This window comes from Octodon degus, unplaced genomic scaffold (genome assembly GCF_000260255.1).
Source record: "Octodon degus isolate 3935 unplaced genomic scaffold, OctDeg1.0 scaffold00013, whole genome shotgun sequence".
Taxonomy (NCBI): Eukaryota; Metazoa; Chordata; class Mammalia; order Rodentia; family Octodontidae; genus Octodon; species Octodon degus.
Window position 1 is genome coordinate 1501518 of NW_004524589.1, and position 18888 is coordinate 1520405.

Genomic DNA, 18888 nt, shown 5'->3' on the forward strand with positions numbered 1-18888 from the left:
TCTAACTGTTTTATTTTCTGAAAAGGCCTAGCAAAAGAGAGGGCTAGTATTCTTTCACTTGAGCCTTCACAGAAAGTAAACTCAATGTTTTCTGAAGATCACTGAATAAAGAAAATCTGTTTTTTCCAAATAACAGGGAACAGGTTTGTCTTGCACTAGAGTCATCTGTGAGCTTTGGACTGTGCATGTGGAGACCAGTTCAGGTGGTTTGCTGCCTCTAGTTTTCTCCTCAGATCTGTTTGAGGCCTTTTCTTCTAGCACTCAAGGAGCTGCAAAACTCGAGCAAAGGAACCGCTCAGCTTTTCAAGTGTGCAGACAAACATTTTTCACAGAAATGAGTGCTGGGAGGCTTTGGAGAGTTTTCTGAGGTCAAGATCCCTTAGAATACAACTTACAAAGTCATTGGTTTCCTGCCTCATTACACATAAATAATTTATGAATTTGTTCTCTTCCAGCTGAATCAAAGCTCTCCGATTTGGCAAATAATTCCACACAGGAACCAATGACATACACATTCCTGAGATTTCACTGCAATCGATAAGTTTGCTGTTGCTGTCAGCCGGCGCAATTTCCCTGATTAACCTGTGAAAAGTGTTCTCCTTCATGCACACTGTTCAGAAATAAACTGATATTGTAAAGGAAGACAAGGGCAGGTTCCAGAACACAAACTCTTGGTGATCCTAAACGATGATGCATGAAAGAGAGAAAGGGAGAATGATTTGATTTGCTTCAACCAGGTTGACCCAGAAAGCAGAAGAGCAGAAAAATTGCTTTGCCTAAGCAAACATGACACCAAGTCATATAAAAGCAGAACTTACAATATGCAATATCAGAACCTCATTTAAAATATATATTGTCCGGATCTGAAGGCTGTTTCAATTTTGCTAATAAATAGTCTTGGCTCATTCTGCTTTTCCACTGCCACTTTTCTCTTACTCATTGGCAACAGCCTTTGCATCCTTTTTTTTTTTTTTTTTTTTTTTTTTTTTTTTTTGAGCATCATCTTTAGATTTGGGATGACTGAATTCAAAGCCCAGGTGTGCTTCATAGGGATCTGGTGATAAAAATCAACCTGACTAGGAAAAAGATGCTGGTGCATTAGAGCAATATACAGTCGTTTTGTAACAAGGACTTAATTTTCATGGGAGTAAAAAATAGATTTAAGGGGCCGGGAAGATGGCTCAGTAGGATAAGCGCTTGACTGGCAAACGCAAGGATCTGAGTTCAATCCCCGGTTCCGCAAAAAAAAAAAAAAAAAAAAAAGATTTAAATGTTAGTGTTTTCCAAGGCCTGAAGAAGGGTCAGTTCATTGCATGCCAACCTTCACTAGAGCATAGACTGATTTATTGAGAAGACTGTCATTAGTCTGCCATCTCCCAAGGTACTGTGAACTCTTCAATATGTACTAGTTACTTCTCGATACTTGGTCCTATGTTACCGCCAACAAATATTTGTTGAATGAATGGAACCAATGACCGATTGTTTGGTTCTTTTCCTTATCAGGTTCATGATAAAGTTGGAGAAATATCAATCTCTGCCTTAGTCATACTGTTTGTGGTGGACAGAGTTCATGTTCAGAACATGGGACACACAGGGACATTGGTCCCTCATTTCCTGAGGGCAGCCTCAGTTATGTGACGCATGTGAACAGGGTGATGTGCCCCTCTCGGGGGAGGCATTCACAGTCAGCGCCCTCTTTCCCCTCCTGTGGGAGCAGGCCAAGCTCCAGCTAAGGGTGGCTCTGACTTCCAGGGACCTGAGAGTCGGGGCTGTGTATGAGCAGCTGTGTATGAGAGCCAGTCTGCAGTGGGCAGTTGACACACGCAAGCCACACGCTTGTGACACTGCACCCTGGCTGAGCTGTTGGTAGCTGTAGCCCTCTTTCTTCTGCTTCATCAGAGCAGCACAGCATTGGAGGATCTTCTGAGAACATCAAACACGTCCACCTTTCAAAACAGGATCTGTTAGCTAGCAATGTGCTGGCACTACTTTCGCTCCTGATTCATTCATTTTGTATCAACCTGACTTTCTGTTTTTTAATAGCTGAGCCAGTCTCTTTTAGGTGTAAGGAAACATCCGTGAAGTCAGGGTCTTTGACGATAATGACCATGAATGGGTTTAAGTAATAAAATTATTGTGTATTGCAGATATCTTTCTACCTTGAACACTTATGAAGGGAAGTCAATTTTCACTCAAATGGGTTTCTTTTCATCTAGTTTTCCCTACAATGTTTATGCCTGAGGTTTATTGTTAGCAGTAAAGAGTGTCCACGTATGTTAGGGGAATAGCCAAATTCCCAGAGCTTTAGAATGTATTCCATAGGCCCCAGAGTCAGTTAAAGGCTGATGGATTATACAGCAAATACATCAACCTGGTATTTATGAAATATCTCATTTCTTTAGCTCTATCTCTCACAACCATGAACGTCACATTTGGGAGTTGTGGTGAAAATATCCCAGACAGCGCAAAGGAAAGCTTATTGTAGATTTTCTATGACAAGGAAAATGTTCTTTAAGCTGCTCAATAATTCAATAAAATATCTCTGTCAATGGATGTGTCACATGAACAAACATTTTAAAGGTATAATTTGTGCAGTTTACTGTGTCTAGTCTATTCAGATTTACATAATCAACTCAGCAAACACCAATTACATTATTAAATAAAGGACAGAAACTGTGAATGAGTGTGCAGGTGGACTCCTTCATCTGACTAGTTTACAACTGACAACAAAGTTCCTGTTTAATTTGTTGAAGCAGAAACCTGTAGCTTAAGAAGGGAAAACAAGCTACTAGACATGGCCAATCTCAGTGATGCTGCAAATGCTTAATGGTTATAATTTGCACATTTTGACAATAATTCTTCATTCGTGAATATACTTGGTACAATTTTTGGTGTGCTCTATCTTAGATTGCGAAATCAAATTCCTATGCGCTATGTGCCAATGGTTTATGAAGCTCTGTTCTTGGTACTGTTCCCTGAAGGACACAGCATGTCTAAGTGATTTGAAGAGCCAAGTCTTTCGTGGGTAGCACCCCTCGCGTTTTGGTGACTCTAGCACTAACACATGTCATGATGAGGATTGCACACGGCAGCTAGATTTCCTAAGTGCTGAGCAACAAAGAACTCCATAAATATGTTTACTGAATGACTGAAAACTATAGAATGTGTCCGTTTGGGTTTTAGCTGAAGTCTAGAGATCCTGAAAGAAATTTTAAGGTCTGAAGGAGAAAATAAGCCTATCGACATTCTATGAAATAGATATAAATCTGGAACAGTCATGTTTCGGTTCCAAAAGTGTCACATTTCATTTTTTATGGCATAGAGGTCACCAGAGCTGTTGCTTAAATGCTTCTGAAAACAAAGGAGAGCTTAGCCCAGAGGAGAAAATGGCTTTGCTTATAAATTACTCCTAAAATGATTATAGACCACTTACACTGAATATAAATTGTACAACAGTTTTCCCCTTGTAAAGTGTGTAGCTTGTCTTTAATTCCCTGTTGGGCTCCATATGACACTCTGGACTTGTCCTAAAGCAGCGGTGCGGACTTGCCTTACACATCTCCCAGGAAGGTAAGCCCTGGGAGCTGCGCTACGTCTCCATTCTCCCTGTGGTACACAACCCCGTGCAATTAGACACAACTTGCCTGAACCAGAAGAGAGCTCTGTGCTCCTTCAGTTCCACTATTCTCCCACAAGCTTGAAAGAACAGCTTCCCAAGGAGGTAAAAATAGTCCACTGTCCACTGGGTTAAAGCTCAAACATCCACAGACGAGCAGGCATTCCATGCAGGTTCCTAACAGTGCATACTGTTGAGTTGCATTTGCTTATCCTTCAAACCCATGGAATAAGCACAAAATCCTGGAGATCAGCCACTGCTTTGTATGTGTGTCTTAGAATATTCCTCACTTGGGCCTCATCAAACATGAGCCTCCTCCGTGGAAGGAAGCCTGTGACAGGCCGCCTTCCCTGCTAGCACATGCTGTTGATATTGCCTGGAGAACAGCAGAAACCAGGATGGAATAAGTTGGCTGGTTTGGTTTTAATGCTTTGTTATTTTCTCCTTACTTCAGAAGCTCTCTGCATTTTGCTGCTGTTAGTACCAAGGTCCGCTGAAAATGAAACCAGGGTGTCTCAGCGGGTTTTTCGCAGCAAATAGATAAAACAGGTTCAGGCAAGACCAAGCAGTTCACAGTCAGAAGTGGAGGGAGAAGTAGCCATTTGTTTGCTAGGGTGAACGGGGCATCATTTATTCAGCTGCGGCAGAGGCTGGAAGCCAATCTGGCTCTGACCCATTTATCTTTAGAAAACTAATTAAAGTGGAGAATCTGGTTTACTGTTGCTACAGAGGTTTTACTTTTCTCTGTTTGTGCCAAGCAAGGATGGTGTGCGTGCGTGTATGTGTGTGTGTGTGTGTGTGTGTGTGTGTGTTTGTGTGTGTGTTAGGGTAGAAGATGGGAGGCATAAGTTCCACCTAAAAGCAGTAGCTGAAGCTCTAGCTAATAAAGCAGTTTCTTTTATTTTTTCTTTTCTTTTCTTTTCTTTTCTTTTTTTTTTTTTTGAGACAAGGTCTTACTATGTAGCCCAGGCTGGCTTTGAACTAATAGGAATCCTCTTGCCTCAGCCTTGTGTCTGAGTTACAGATACATGCTACTGCTCCAGGTGTGGTGAAATACTTTCTTAAATACAGCCTGACATCCTTCTGCAATGCAGAACAGTGGTGCTTGCTGTCAGATGCAGACTCCTTGGAGGTGACAATGAAATGCCATAACAATTTAAAACAACCAGCTTTCCAACCCCTTATAGCCAAGGCTTCCTAAATCACACCAGCATGGTTCCAAAGAGGCATGGAAGAACATTTTTATGACTAGCATTTTACTTGGAACCTTGTATTATGCATTAAACATGATGCCAGTTCTTTAATCCCTTTTATTTTAAACCAACAAAAACACAAGTGCAGACCTTGGTACATTTTGCAGGTCCTTAAACTCTTACATAATACTATTAATATCATAGCAGTTAGTACTGACACAACAATGAATTGCAAAAGTTGCAGTCATGTTTGGAAGAATCATGTCTAGGTCTTTTTCTTTGGCCTAAAGTTTGTAGGAGGCAAGAAAGAAAGTCCAATGGAAGGAGGTGGTGGTATGGTTTACATTCATTCTAGCACATTCCAGGAAGCTGTGATTTCTGATAGAAAGACACAGGGGTCATGGTAGCAACCACAGAAAGGGATGAGACTGGCTCAGTTGGAAAACATGAACATCCCCCAAAATTATGTTGGAAAGTACATCGATTGGGTCGAGCTAACTGAACCCTAACTTGTTCAGTCATAATGTTGTCTCCCTCAGTCCTCAGTTAACACCAGCAGCTTTGAGCTCTCTGTCCTCCAAGCCTGTTCTTCAACATCTTCCCTCCGAGAATGTCCCTGTTCCAAGGCATTCTTACCTCAGCCAAATTGCCCTGGGCCCAGGGAGCTGGGCTGATGCATGGGGATACTACTCAGGGGACAATTTCCTTGTGAAACAAAACAGTGTTAAGGGGAGACTTTTAGGCCTAGTGTCAGCACTGCTTGCATTTAAGATGGGGCAGGAGGGCACTGTGGTGTCATAGCTGTGCTGCATGGATAAATATGTGCTCCTCAGACAAGTCACCTTCTCTCCCGGCCCATGACGCTAGGGGGCACATGTCTTTATTAAGGAGTCTTACCATAGTGGAAAGTTATTTTGAACACTGCACTAGATAACTATTTGGTTAGTTTGATTACTATTAGAAGTCAAGAAAAATAACCTCCGAGTTCTTGTCCAGAGACCCTCAGTACAAACCATCTTCAAGTAAAAAATATCCAGTGCTCCTTCCCTGAATCTTCTAAAAGAAACCAGTCAATTCATGTAGAGAAAAAGAAGCAGCCTACACCATACACCATTTCTTAACCCCCTAAATTCTCTATATCCTAGCTAATGAAAAAAATTAGTGCCTTATGTGTGAGGGCCAATGTTGGTTCATTCTCATTATTAGCAAGGTAATTATTCGCTCAGCACAAGAAGAAAAGGCCAATATTTTATATCAGGGAAGAGCTAGTTTTTCAGGCAGACAACAATAGTGTGAACCTGGGACAGAATTTAAATCAGCCACCAAATGAGCTAGTCTTACACAAAGATTAGTTTGAAAACTTGGCCATTGGGGGAGAATACCAAAATAATTGTTCAGCACAAATACCAAGCACAGAGGAAGTTACTAAACAAGTCAACCATATATGGCGTTCAACTCGCTTGGCATGATTTGGAAAGGGAAAGTGGAGGTGGGGTTTCTCAGGAACCTTCCAGAATGGCTATTCAGAGACAAATGAGGATGAGAGGAAGAATAAGAAGATCAAGGCTTACACTATGTTGCATTGTCCTCCACACAGTCCTCTGGGAAGCAAGAGGAAGAGAAATTTAAAGGAAAAAGAAAAAAGAGATTATTCTCTACACAGTAACACAGCACAGGTACAAAGGTTAGCTTTGTAGGTTGGCATCCCGCCCACCCATCCCCAATACCCCCAGAATGACCAGAAAAATGAGAAATCAACATAATCAAGTGCATTGGTCTAAATCACTGCCATCACGATGAGTTGACTTTCATCAGGCTTTTTAAAAACAGGTCTACTTTTATAAACTACATTCCTCTAAGGCATTTAAAATACCTTTTTGCTTTCATGAAAGAGTCGGAGTAAAGTAACAGACAGCCCCCACCCACCTGTGTTCGCTTAGGAACTTTCTGGCACGTTGTGCTCTAATTTTCTGAGCTGTACAGCTAATTGCCTTTTAGAGAGGATAATTCAAAACCCCTGGATGCTCAGATCTTAAAAATGGAGCTACTTTGCCCTGATTTATTTTTACTTTTGATACTTGTAGTGAATTTGAACTTCCTTTTAAAAATGATAGTTTGATATCAAATTATTTAAGAGAATTCACAGAGTATAAATTTGAGAGAAATGGAAGAGAACCAACCTCTTCCTGAATGCAAATCGTCATCTCTGGCCCAGTTATCTGAAAGTCTTTAATCTTCAGCTGGGACAGAGCACTGCTAAAGTAAACGTGGTAGTGAGAGGGAGACAGAACTGGCCCTGACTGTTAATAGAATTAGTCTGTGACATTCACTGATTCCTTGGCAAATAGTGACTGTCGGCATGAATTGCGATACTTTCAAGTGAATTGGCTTTCCATCAGCAGCTGGATTTATGCAAATGCATACATTTATTCTTGGATAGTAAAAAGTCACTTAGGGTAGCATATTTGAAAGCTGTTGTCTATCTCAACTGTGTTCTAGGCCCATGTAATTTCGAGGGACAAATGGAAATGTTTCCTAGTGATATAAAAGAATTTACAAGTTCCTTGTAAATACAATAGGAGGTTAAATGATGGAGTGGATATATTTAAACCAGAGTACTATTTCCAATTCTTTTATATCAGTTTTAGCAGCAGCTTGGGTTAGGGAGTTTTATTTCTAAAACAAATCCCTTACTAGTTCACTTAAAATAGCTTTATTGCAATTGATATAAGAACATTTACCAACAAATCCTGAAGTTAGTACCATAGGTACTAAGTTAAACGGTACTAAGGAGTAACACTCCATGAGCCTTATAAATATTTTCGTTTAGGGAAAGGGAGTGGAGTGATTGGAGAATTCTTTTGATGCTAACCTCTGAAACATTTTCTTTTGTGAAACAGAGAAATTAAGGGAAATCTTTTCCAATTACCCTCCTTATCTGGGACACATGCTTCTTATAAATATTCAGGAAACGTCTTCTCAGGGGAAAATTAAAACAGGAGTAGGTAACACAAGCCTTGTTTATAAACAGTTGCATGAGGCTGTAATGGATAACAGGCCCATCTGGATAGTAGCCGTCGCTGCTGTGGAAGCCGATCAGGTCTGAGTGCGGCTCGGTTCCATCTCCCCACTGCCCACAGCTATCTCACACCTGAAAAGGGGGTGGGCCTGGGGGAGCCAGGCTGCTAGTGGAGACTCTGATCTTAGCTTGGGGCCAGCTCTTGCTTCTTGAAAATCACCACAGTACATATCTGATGTGGAGAGAACTCTCGCTTTTAGAGCCCAGGAAAGTAGATTCAGTGGGGTTTGTCCTGGATGTGAATTGCAGGTGCTAATTCTTAGAATTTGGGAGGGAATTAGGCTTTAGTTTAATAAAAACTAGTGCATCTGTCCTTCTCACACAGCCTGAATTCACACTTAGGAAAAGTGAATTTTATGTGCTGTTCTAGAACAAAGTTGATGTGTTGCTTGAGTACCTGAGTATTCAGACTGGTCCTCGTGATCAGATGATCAACTATCATCAATATTTTTGAAAAAAACAGATTAAAATATCGATTTAAATAGAAATATATATTTTATTTTATAGAAGATCCTCAATCATTTGCTTTTGCCAGTATTAAGATTTTTTTTTTTTGAGGGGCATGTATTTTGAAGACTGCCAGTTAAGCTCCTTTATAAGATGTTCAAATTCTAGTTTTCTTTTTCTTTTTGGTACTGGAATCGAATTCAGGGCCTAGCACTTTCCAGGCAGGCCTGTGCTGTCAAGTTCTCGTTTTCATATCTGTCAGACTGCAAACATTCTATGAAATTCTTAAAGTATATTTTCTCTAGGTGATTTTAAGCTGCATAAATATTGTCTTGGGAAATATATTTTCCTTGTTCTACTTCCCATGCTTAAGGTGGGTGTTTATTTCCCTTGGGGAAAAGAGCAAACCATACTTTTCTGTTTCAAAGGGAAAAATAATTAGTTGTCATAGATAACAATATATTCAAATTCAAACGCAATTTTAAGTAAGTGCATGATGCACCCCAATTCTTTTCTTAATGTTTATTTTATTATAACAATAACACTCAGCATGAGATCCACTCAACGTGTTTTTAAGTGCATAATATGGTTTTTCTATCTGTAAGCACAATGCTTAATTAGATTGGATCTCTAAAACTTATTCATCTTAACATTTCCCAGCTATTAAATTGGATTTTGCAAAACCATAAAAGGTCTAAACTCTCCTAAATATTAAATTAAGGCCAACAAAGTGGAGGGACATGGGAGCAACCTAAAGGCACATTTATGCTTCTAGTTACAAAGATACATAAGCCAATTTGTCAAGTAAAACCCAAACAGTGGAATATAAAGAAAACCATCATACTTTCAAACAGCTGGCCACTTGTTTGACAGAATCTAATTAGTTGTTTAAAAGAAAAATGGTCACTGATTAATTTAAATTTTTCCTGAAATGGATAGAAAACAGATACAAGCAAGATGAAGTGGAATGTTGAAGCAATTATAAATTGATACCTTTTTCCAAAAGCTACACTGGAGAGGAGACTTTATTTGCTAATAAATGGCAATAAATTCATAACATCATTTAGCAGTTAACTACTACAACTACCCACTTTACACTGAGACTTCGTGGATAGATTTTATGTTGTAAGTACACTTAATTTTTTTATAGGGAGAAATTCTGAAATGTACTTACATTGAGGCCAAATGTACCTAATTGAATCTTAAGAGTTCAACACTGTAGAAAAACATTAAATAAAATCACAAAGTCATTTATAACAGTGACTAATATAAGTATTTTCATAACCAGAGAACTTGGAGACCTGAGTTGATATGATGTAATCAGGTATGGCTCAAATGCTTTATGACCTTAAGGTTTTAAATCCATTAATTTTACATCAAGATAATTGGAAAAGCAACGTAGCAGCACTAACAGTTACAGGTATATAAATTGTTTATAGTATCATAAATTAAAGAAATTAAATTAAATATAATCAGGCAGTTTTTCTTTGAAACGTGAGCTTTTAATTTTTTATACCATATTTGATTTTAAAAACACATTTCAAAAATCATATTCACTATGTTGATGTTGTACTCTCTAACTAAATTGTCCTGATGATAGGTGCTATTCAGTCCTTGTTGTACATTTAAATGGTTCAAAGAGTGATTTTTTTTTTTTTTTTGTGCAGAACTAGGGATTGAACTCAGGCCCTTGCACTTGCCAAAGAAGCACTTATTCCACTGAGCCATGAATGATTATTTCTAAGCATTTTAACTTTTAAAAGACATACAAAGAAGAAAAAAAATGTAGTAACTTTGATTTGATCTTTCTTGGTGGGACTTTCCAGTAGGAAACTTTGCATGTAAAAAGTCATAATAAAGTAACATTATATCATAATTGAATAAATAATCATGCTTAAAAAAGAACTGAGGCAAATGAATAAAAAATATGCTATTGTAATTATATCTCTGGAAGAACTGGCAACTCAGTTTTCCAATTAATATTTCAGAAGAAATATGTACTTGAAAATTTGGTCACTGTACCAGTTGATTAATAGTTATAAGATTTCTTAAATAATCTAATTCTGCCCTAAAAGAAAGATCTTATTACTTTTCAATATTCTAATTAAGAACAGGAGCAGATATAAGAATGAGATGAATTTTCAACCAACATTTTTAGAATCCTATGATCTGTTTTGAAGAATGAATGACCTTGGAAAGAGAAGGGGCCCGCCCTCTGGAATCATCAATTGCTGCCTACTCACCAGCCGGTCCAAGCTCGTGCCCGCAGCCGTTGTGGGTCTCTCCTCAGGATTGTAGGGCCTAAAACGTGTGCTAAAATTCTCAGGAGCTGAGCGGGCAGATCTGAGCCCTGGGGCAGGTTTGGGCTGGCCACATCCCTGGAAGACCTGGCAGAACAATTAAAAGGTTAAGAAAGTTACACGATGATTCTCCTCTTAAAATCATAATGGAGAAGGGTGCAATACAATGATTTTCACATTTTCATGAAATTCTTACCTCCAGCAAACTAGTTTTGATACTTAACCACACACGACCACTAATGCAATGGAAAGATCAACTATATGCCTGATTCTCAGTTTCGCTATACCTAGTTCCTCTTTATTACCGGCAGATTTTGCATTTGTGAACCTGCCTACTCCCCAAACCAACATTCATCACATTTTCACAGACATGGGCAAAGTGGCAGGAAAGTTGAATGGTCCCTGGAGCCCACTCCCAGCTGATGTTGAACATAGTGATGCTCTGTCTACTAACTTTAGCTCTCGTATTACAGTACAAACAAGTGTCCTTTTGGTGGTCTATTTAATACCATGTGTTCTTTCTCTTAGTAACTTTACTGTCTACATACTCCTCAGCATAGGCCTGAGGTACTGTCCAGTGTTTCTGAGCACAGTAATGTGGTGTCTCATGGGGAAAAAATATGTGTTTCCTATAAATGTATATAAAGGTGTCTTTATGGCAAAAAATGCATGGAACGAGGTTATGTTTTGATTGGCTGATCATAATACTGGGCCCAGTGGCTCCTAGGAGTATAACCCTATATTGCCTATAAGAAGAACGGGCCAGTGTTTGATAACACAGTGTCTGCATTAGAAAAGGTAACTACAACAATAAGAGTTGGCTATTATAAAAACGAGAATGATAAGAGTTGGGCACAATGGTGCCTGCCTGTGGTCTCAGCACTGAGGAGACTGAATCAGGGAAGACTGAGACAACTAAGAAGTTCTCAAGTTTGAGGCTAGTTTGGGTTACATAGCAAGATTCTGTTTCAAAAGCAAACAAAATGTGAGGATTATAATAGTTGCTTCATAGAAAAAATGAATTATAATAGTTGATTCATAGGTTGATTTCAGAATTAAACAGAGTATGTCTCAGACTCTTTGGGGTACTTAAATTTGCTATTCAATAACTACCCATTTAGGATTCATGTTGACAGGACAAGTGTATTTCATGCATAACACATTAGGTGAAATAATTCATGGGACTCCTCTTGAATAAGGAAAACTTTGTACTGGAAATAGTCTTTGAAAGCCCTCTCCTGAGCGATGGTGGGGAAGTAGGACAAGGAAATGTAGATGAAATCTATATAATGACAAGTTCTTCTAATTTTGTCGTTGACAGATGTTCATGTCACAATTAGGGTAGCTGTGGGAAATCAAACACTTTATTGTAATAAACTTAGGGACTGAGCTGACATCCTTTTTTTCCAAAGGGGCTTCATTCAGAGCAGTGTAGGAGGACCTCACTTACTGTTATTACAGGCTTTCTACTCTGTGTCACTTATAAAGAGAGAATATCTTACATAGATTTACAGAACATGCAATAATATTTTGAGAACACTTTCTTTCTTTCTTTCTTTCTTTCTTTCTTTCTTTCTTTCTTTCTTCCATTTTTCTTTCTTCTTTTTCCTTTTTGTCTCAGGGTTCGAACTCATTAATTCACACTTGCCAGGCAGGTGCTGTGCCACTGAGCTATATCCCTGGCTCAACCTTTCTTACATTCTTACATTTGTACAGGGATGATTCTGTTAGATACTTTTTTTTTTTTTAAAGAAAACTCTTCAGGTCTATTTATGTGAGCTAATTCTTAACTTGTGGGTGTATATTTACAATGTACTTGTTTTGTCTTTAATTTGATTCCTTGTTGTTTAACTGTAAAATAAACCTTTTTCATCATGCGCAGGAGGTGACCCCACAGAAGTACGAGGAAAGGCCTTGAGTGTCATTCCCAAAGACAAATTCTACCCTGAGACACAATTCATTTTGCTTTACCACTCCAGCTAATTTCTCTTTTGTTGCATTCAAAAGTTCTCCTTCAACTCAGCATTTTGCAGAGCAGTACTTTGTCTTGGCTTTCTTCGAGATTGCTCTTAACACACTATTGATTATTCTTCTCTCTCACAATTTCTAAAGTTGATGGTGTAGACCAGTGTGATAAAGATAGCGGGGCGCTTTCTCCCTCGCACCTAAATCATTTCCCGTGGCAAGGTCACTGCGGATGGAGGGCATTAACATTTCCAAAGCTCCAGGGATCTGTTGAATGTGCTATTTTGGATTGCTTTGAAAATGACAGCTGACTTTTCCAAAGTCTAAAGCCCAAGGCAAAGCATGGTGATGGTAAGATTTTGCTAAGAGACAGGTACTGACAGAGTTAACAGAGTCTTTTAATCTATGCTTTGGGAAGAACCTCGATTTTAGGTTTAAAGTGTAACCAAAAGAATATGAAATGCCCTGGAAGAATATTGGTGTTCTCGGAAGATATTTCATCTTAACAGAAAAACTTAGCGCTTCATTTTTGTGGCTGTTTGCTTTACAGGGTGTTAATTACAACAGAATGAGGGTTAGTAACAGAGCCCAGTAGCTTTCTATAATCTGGTTTGGATTTTGAGGACTGCTTCAGAGATTGCTGGGTCTATGATCCAAACCAAAGAAAACACTACCTATAATTATTTTGGAAACAGTGCTTAACCCCATAATCAGGTGGAAATCCACATAAAAATTTATTTGCCACAATAATCTCTTAACTTGAAAGTCCCTTAACAGAGATAATGAGACAGTTGGAGGCCACCCGAAAGGGGACAGAATGATTAAATGTAGAGAAGGGACCCTGCAGGGATTATTCCTGCTTTATGCTTTCACAGCAGAAAAAAAAAACAAGGGAACTCAGGGCTCGCCTGCTGCCTCAGAATTAAAAACACAGCAGCTACAAGCTATCGATGCATGCATCAGACATGGATACAACAGGTGCACGTGTCAGACTCCTGCAATCCTGCCTGTAGTCAGAGTTGACCTAGGAGCTGCCTGCAGCTAAACTCAGACACTGACCATCAGGGCTGGCACTTTAAAAGTCTGGATCCCTTATTTTACATGGAGGACTTGGATGGGGATTTGGGGGCCGGGGACCTTTTCCTACAATACCTACTCCTTTTCTTTTGGGAGGCCGCTGGCCTGACTCACTCCTGGTTTGAGCTGTGCATCTCTTCTTTCTTATGCAGATTCCCTCAAAGGCTCAGAGCCTGTATTTCTCTGAATCTACTCTTCTTTCTACCACTTCTAGACTCAAGAACCCAGATCGAGCAACCATTTCTAATATAACCTTTAAAAAAAAACAGAATTGTTATAGGAAGAACTCTTGAGTGTAAAAGTCCTAAGCCTAGTGATTAAGAGTTATTCTTCTCAGAAGTCTACAAGTCCTAATGAAAATAGGTGCAAAGACAAACCAGAGCATCAACTTACCTTACTTTTGCTTGGCGATGATTCATGAGCCAAGTTTCAGTCTCATACAGAGAAGAAATGTTAACCAACATGTATACATCATATAATTTAGATGACTTACAAAGTGAAAATGAACAACTTCATGCTTAATCCATGTGCAGTCATCTGAATATTTGTGTTTTCCACAATTTCTGAAGTGAAATCACCAGTGAGATGGAATTCCAAAGCGAATCACCAGGGAGGGATATTTGAGAAGTGATGGAATCTGCCTTCATGTTGAGGGTTAGTGTATATGCAAGAGGGACACTCTCATTTCAGCATCCCCAGTTTATGCTATTTTGTTGTATCAGCTTGAATAGACTAACAAGAAAATATTTTAAAAATATGTTAGCTAGAGAAAAATACATATGTGTTCTGACTCTTTAAAAAGGAGGATGTTTTTGTGTTTTCTCAGATTGTTTGGTCACAGTTTCCCCAGAGCTGTGCCCTGGAGAGCCCTGTCTGAGATCCAACATGAAGGAAGTTGTCACCTGCCACCAGGAGAAGTGACTCCTGCAAAAGTGCATGCATTCAAATGTGTTTCTGACACCATTTTAACCTCTTCCACCTTTAATTTGAGAAACTACTATTTTAGTCACGGAATGTCTTCTTTTAATAACAGAACAGCGATTTCTAGAAGATGTAGCAATAGGTTAAGCTACCTTATTGTAGAACAAAGCATTCATTCTATCTCTTTAAAAAATAGAGCCAGTATTACCTCCTGCCTGTTTCTCTCCAAGGGATGTTGCAAAGGATAATTAGATCATTCCAGAGAGCATTTGGAAGCCCCAGTGTAGACAACTGCTGCAGATGTACAAAGAAATTAACTTTCTTACCTAACTGATTCAAGACACCCTGTGAATTTCAGGAAGATATCAGGCTCAAGAATTCCCGCTCTTAAGAGGATTACTAAGATAATGTCTCAGAAGTACATTGGCATTTTGAGATTAAAGGAGCTGACGTTAAGACAGAAGGTGCTGAATGAAGAGACTTTTATAGTTTTGGAGGGATGGAAAGGAGAGGGAGGTGTGGCAATAACAGGTTTAAGCTCTTTGTTTTAGGAATCTAAATACATATATTAAGAATCTAAACATTACAGAATCTTAAGATATTTCTTCTTGTGCACTTGGGGGGCATATGTGTTTTCTCTCTCTTCCTAGTCTTTGATAGCTTGATTACATATTCACAAATGACATTACAGCCATCTCACAAGCAATGGCTGCAGATAGAGTCTGCTTCAATTTTGTTAGTTTTAATGGATTGGCCAAATAGCTCAGCAGATTAAAGTGCCTGCAAGCAGGCGCAGGGGCCAGGGGTTTGATCCCTGAGCCTGCTTGCCATGCCGGCTTCGCCCCCGATGTGTACTGAGATGGCAATTGAGACTGAGTGTGGTGGCACGCTTGTAATCTCAGCTCTTGGGAAGCTGTAAACAGGAGGATTACTATGAGTCTCATCTAGTAGTGAGACCCTGAACACCCTATAGACCCTTCCCTAAAATAAAAAACAAAAAAAAACAAAACAAAAAACAAAAAACAAGTTAGTTTTAAAAATATTCTGTCTTCCCACATTTTTCTTTATGTGTTCTGAATAGGTTCTTATTAGGCTTATCCCATGTGCCATTTGAAAGTTGCGATGCCAATAGTTTGGATTAAATATAGATAACAGTTCATGCTGCCTAGATTTAACCAGATATAATGTTCTATTTACTTACTCAATTCTCATTTATTTTACAGTGTTAATGAACTATTTGTTAGATGAGACTTGGGATATTCCTATCACATTTTTACCCAAGGAAACAAAAGCTATCATATCTGCATTGGTCTGTGTATAATTTGTTCAGATCACTGTTTCCACCAGAGAATCTATTGTAACAGACAAGTGGCTCAGTCCACTTAGGTTGCTAGAATGAAAAACTGGAGGGGGAGTTATTTACAAACAATAGAAATTTGTTTCTTATAGTGTAGAAGGCTGGAAAGTTCAAGGCCAAGACACTGGCAGATGCAGGGTCTGGCGAGGCCTCTGCCCCCACAGATGGATGCTCTCCTGCAACCTGACATGACAGAAGGGCAGAAGGTCCAAAAGGGCTAAAAGCTCACTTAGGTCTCGTTCATTAGGGACTAAACCTATCAATACCTTCCAAAGTCTGCACCTCTAAATAGTAGCAACTGGGAGTTTCTATTATGAATTTTTGGTGGCATTCAGACCACAGCCAAAGTTATGAGCAAGAATGTAAAAGCCCAACAGCTGAAGAATGGATAAGGAAGATGTGATATATTTACACAGCAGAGTATTATTCAGCTATAAAATAGATTATATTTGAGTCTTTTGTTGGTAAATGGGTGCAACTAGAGAACATACTCTTAAGTGAAATAAATCAGACCAGCATGTGCAAACTTCATATTGCCTCCCTAGTATGAGAACCTGAAAGAGAAAAATGGCATCTGAAGGGTACACTAGACGTTGGTAAAAGGGGTGAAGTTATTCAAAAGGAAAGAGTTACTGAGTTGAGGAGAAGGGAAGAAGAGATTTACCTCGGTATGTAAGCTGGATGATTTGTACAACTGTACTATGCATTTCTGCTGGTCTATGGAAAGAAATAATTAATGCTTTAATTTGTTTTGTCTCCTTTTTTAATTGTTTTCCTTTTTATCTTCTTAATTTCTTATATATTCTTTCTTTTTTTCTCCTTCTAATTTTACATGCATATATCTGGTAATATGAATAACTGCTTGGAAGACAACACTGTATTACAACAAATACCTGTGAAATTGATATTACTTTGGTTTTTGATTTTTTTTTTTTTTTTCTGAACTGGGGATTGAACTCAGGTCCTTGTGCTTGCCAGGGAAGTGCTTATTCCACTGAGCCATCTCCCCAGCCCGATATTACTTTGTTATGTGAAAATATGTATCACTTGTAATTTTTCTGTTTTAACTCTAATTTGCACTCTCTTTAAAAAATAAAAAATAATCAACAAAAAAAGAATTTAAAAGTTTGGCATACTACTTTCACTCTCTTCTTACATAAGTGAGACCTTAAAATAATCCATTTTCTCCAAGTTTCAAGGTTATTACAAAGACAAAATTGTACAGTGCATAGAAAAGACATGGAAAAAATGAGGAATAAGGTTGTATTATTTTACTTGAAGTGATCCGTAATTAAAGAGGATGATAATGTGTAATAAATCAAATATATGGGTCATACACACAGCTATGGGTGAGTAATTTAAACTCTACAAGCTATAAAGTATTGTACATTTTGTTCTTCATTGTATTCCAGAATCTGTAAGAGTGCCCAACACAGCATGTGTTCCAAAAACTTGGCAATGAATGAATATGAATGCTTTTATAATTTCTCCATTTGCAAACATCTATTAAAGACAATTAACATATGGATATTTGTAATGAGAAACAAAAGGTAAGAAAGACAAGAGAACAAACACATTGAGTGTCTATGACAGACACTTCTCTATGCTATGTGTTTTATACACTTTAACTCAAATAACTAATTATCTCAGTAAATTCAAGGCTGAACACTTTTCCTCAGATTTAAGAAAACACAATGAATCATGTATCTATGTTTAAAAAATCATTTGCTATTTCCTTTACTTCAGTGATGGTGCCAAATTGAAGTGAAGCCAGATCAACAGCTTTGTTTAAGCTGATAACAAGAATAACAACAAAAAGCCCTCTCTGTTTCTTGATCATTTTAATAATAACTACTAATCATACTGATAAGTCATTTAAAAAGTAGAGGACCTCACACATAAAATAGATTGGGGACAAGCGAAGAGCTACAGGGCCAAGAAATTCAATAACCTCCCCTTCCTTGAGGAGAAATGTGGATCAGCAACCTTGATGGGTGCTGGATACTTCATGTAGTACTGACCCTGAAATGTATTGCTTTTCCCATACATAGATACTCATGAAAAGCTCTTACCTTTTCACTGAAAGGAACAACTTTATGGCTTCTGCTTGGCATACGTAAGTTGCCAGCGTCACTGCTCTTGGGCATATAAGTAAAATAAGAAGGCCTGAGCTCAAACACTGGGATAGTGACAGCCTATTGGATAACCAAGATCGCTGCTAAGAACTAATGGGTGGGAGCGTATACTGCACAGATGTGCTGTGCGGAGGAATGGTTCATGTTCCAGGCACCACGGAGCAGGACAGCCTCAGATTTCATCTTGCTCCCAGAATGGGGTGAAATTTAAAACTCATAAATTGTTCATTTCTGGAATTTTCCATTTTACATCTTTGGAAAGCAGGTGTCTATTGGTCACTAAAAGTGCGGGAAGTGAAAATATAGACTGGGGAGATGACTGCAACTAGACTCAGAGTTCAGGCAATGGCTGTTCTTGGTGCCAGAGGGGCAGACAATGTGGAACCCACAAAGCCACCCTTTTTCGTAGGCTCTCCCTGTGGAAACGGCCAACAGTAGCTCTTGTACATGACAGCGACTGCATGCCATCACTCATTTTGATGCAAAGCTGGAAGTCCTTTCTCCTAGGGGAAGAGGTGACTGCAGTACATGTGCAGGAGACTGTGAATATGGGAAGGAGGTCCAAGGATGGATGGGGAGAGGAGCGAGGATAAGTACAAAAGATCAAATGAGATATGTATCAGTTCCAAATCCTTATCATGAATGCCTTGTGCCATGTACCACAGACATACACTAGTAAAACATTAAAAAATGTGAATGGTTTAAAATATTTTTTTTAAAATTTAATTTAATTAGTAGTAAGAAGAGCTACATCATCCCCATTTCAGAACAGTAAACTGATACTCTAAGGCTCAAATA

General features: G+C 38.7%; 1 protein-coding gene across 1 annotated transcript in view; it reads right to left on the minus strand.

Moving 5' to 3' along the window:
* The window catches only part of Gpc6 (glypican 6), a 1221089-nt gene that overhangs the window by 85081 nt on the left and 1117120 nt on the right, over window positions 1–18888 (minus strand). The window contains exon 6 of the mRNA XM_004626257.2: window positions 10579–10722. Coding sequence (XP_004626314.1) covers window positions 10579–10722 — 144 coding nt within the window. The remainder of the gene's footprint in view (window positions 1–10578; window positions 10723–18888) is intronic.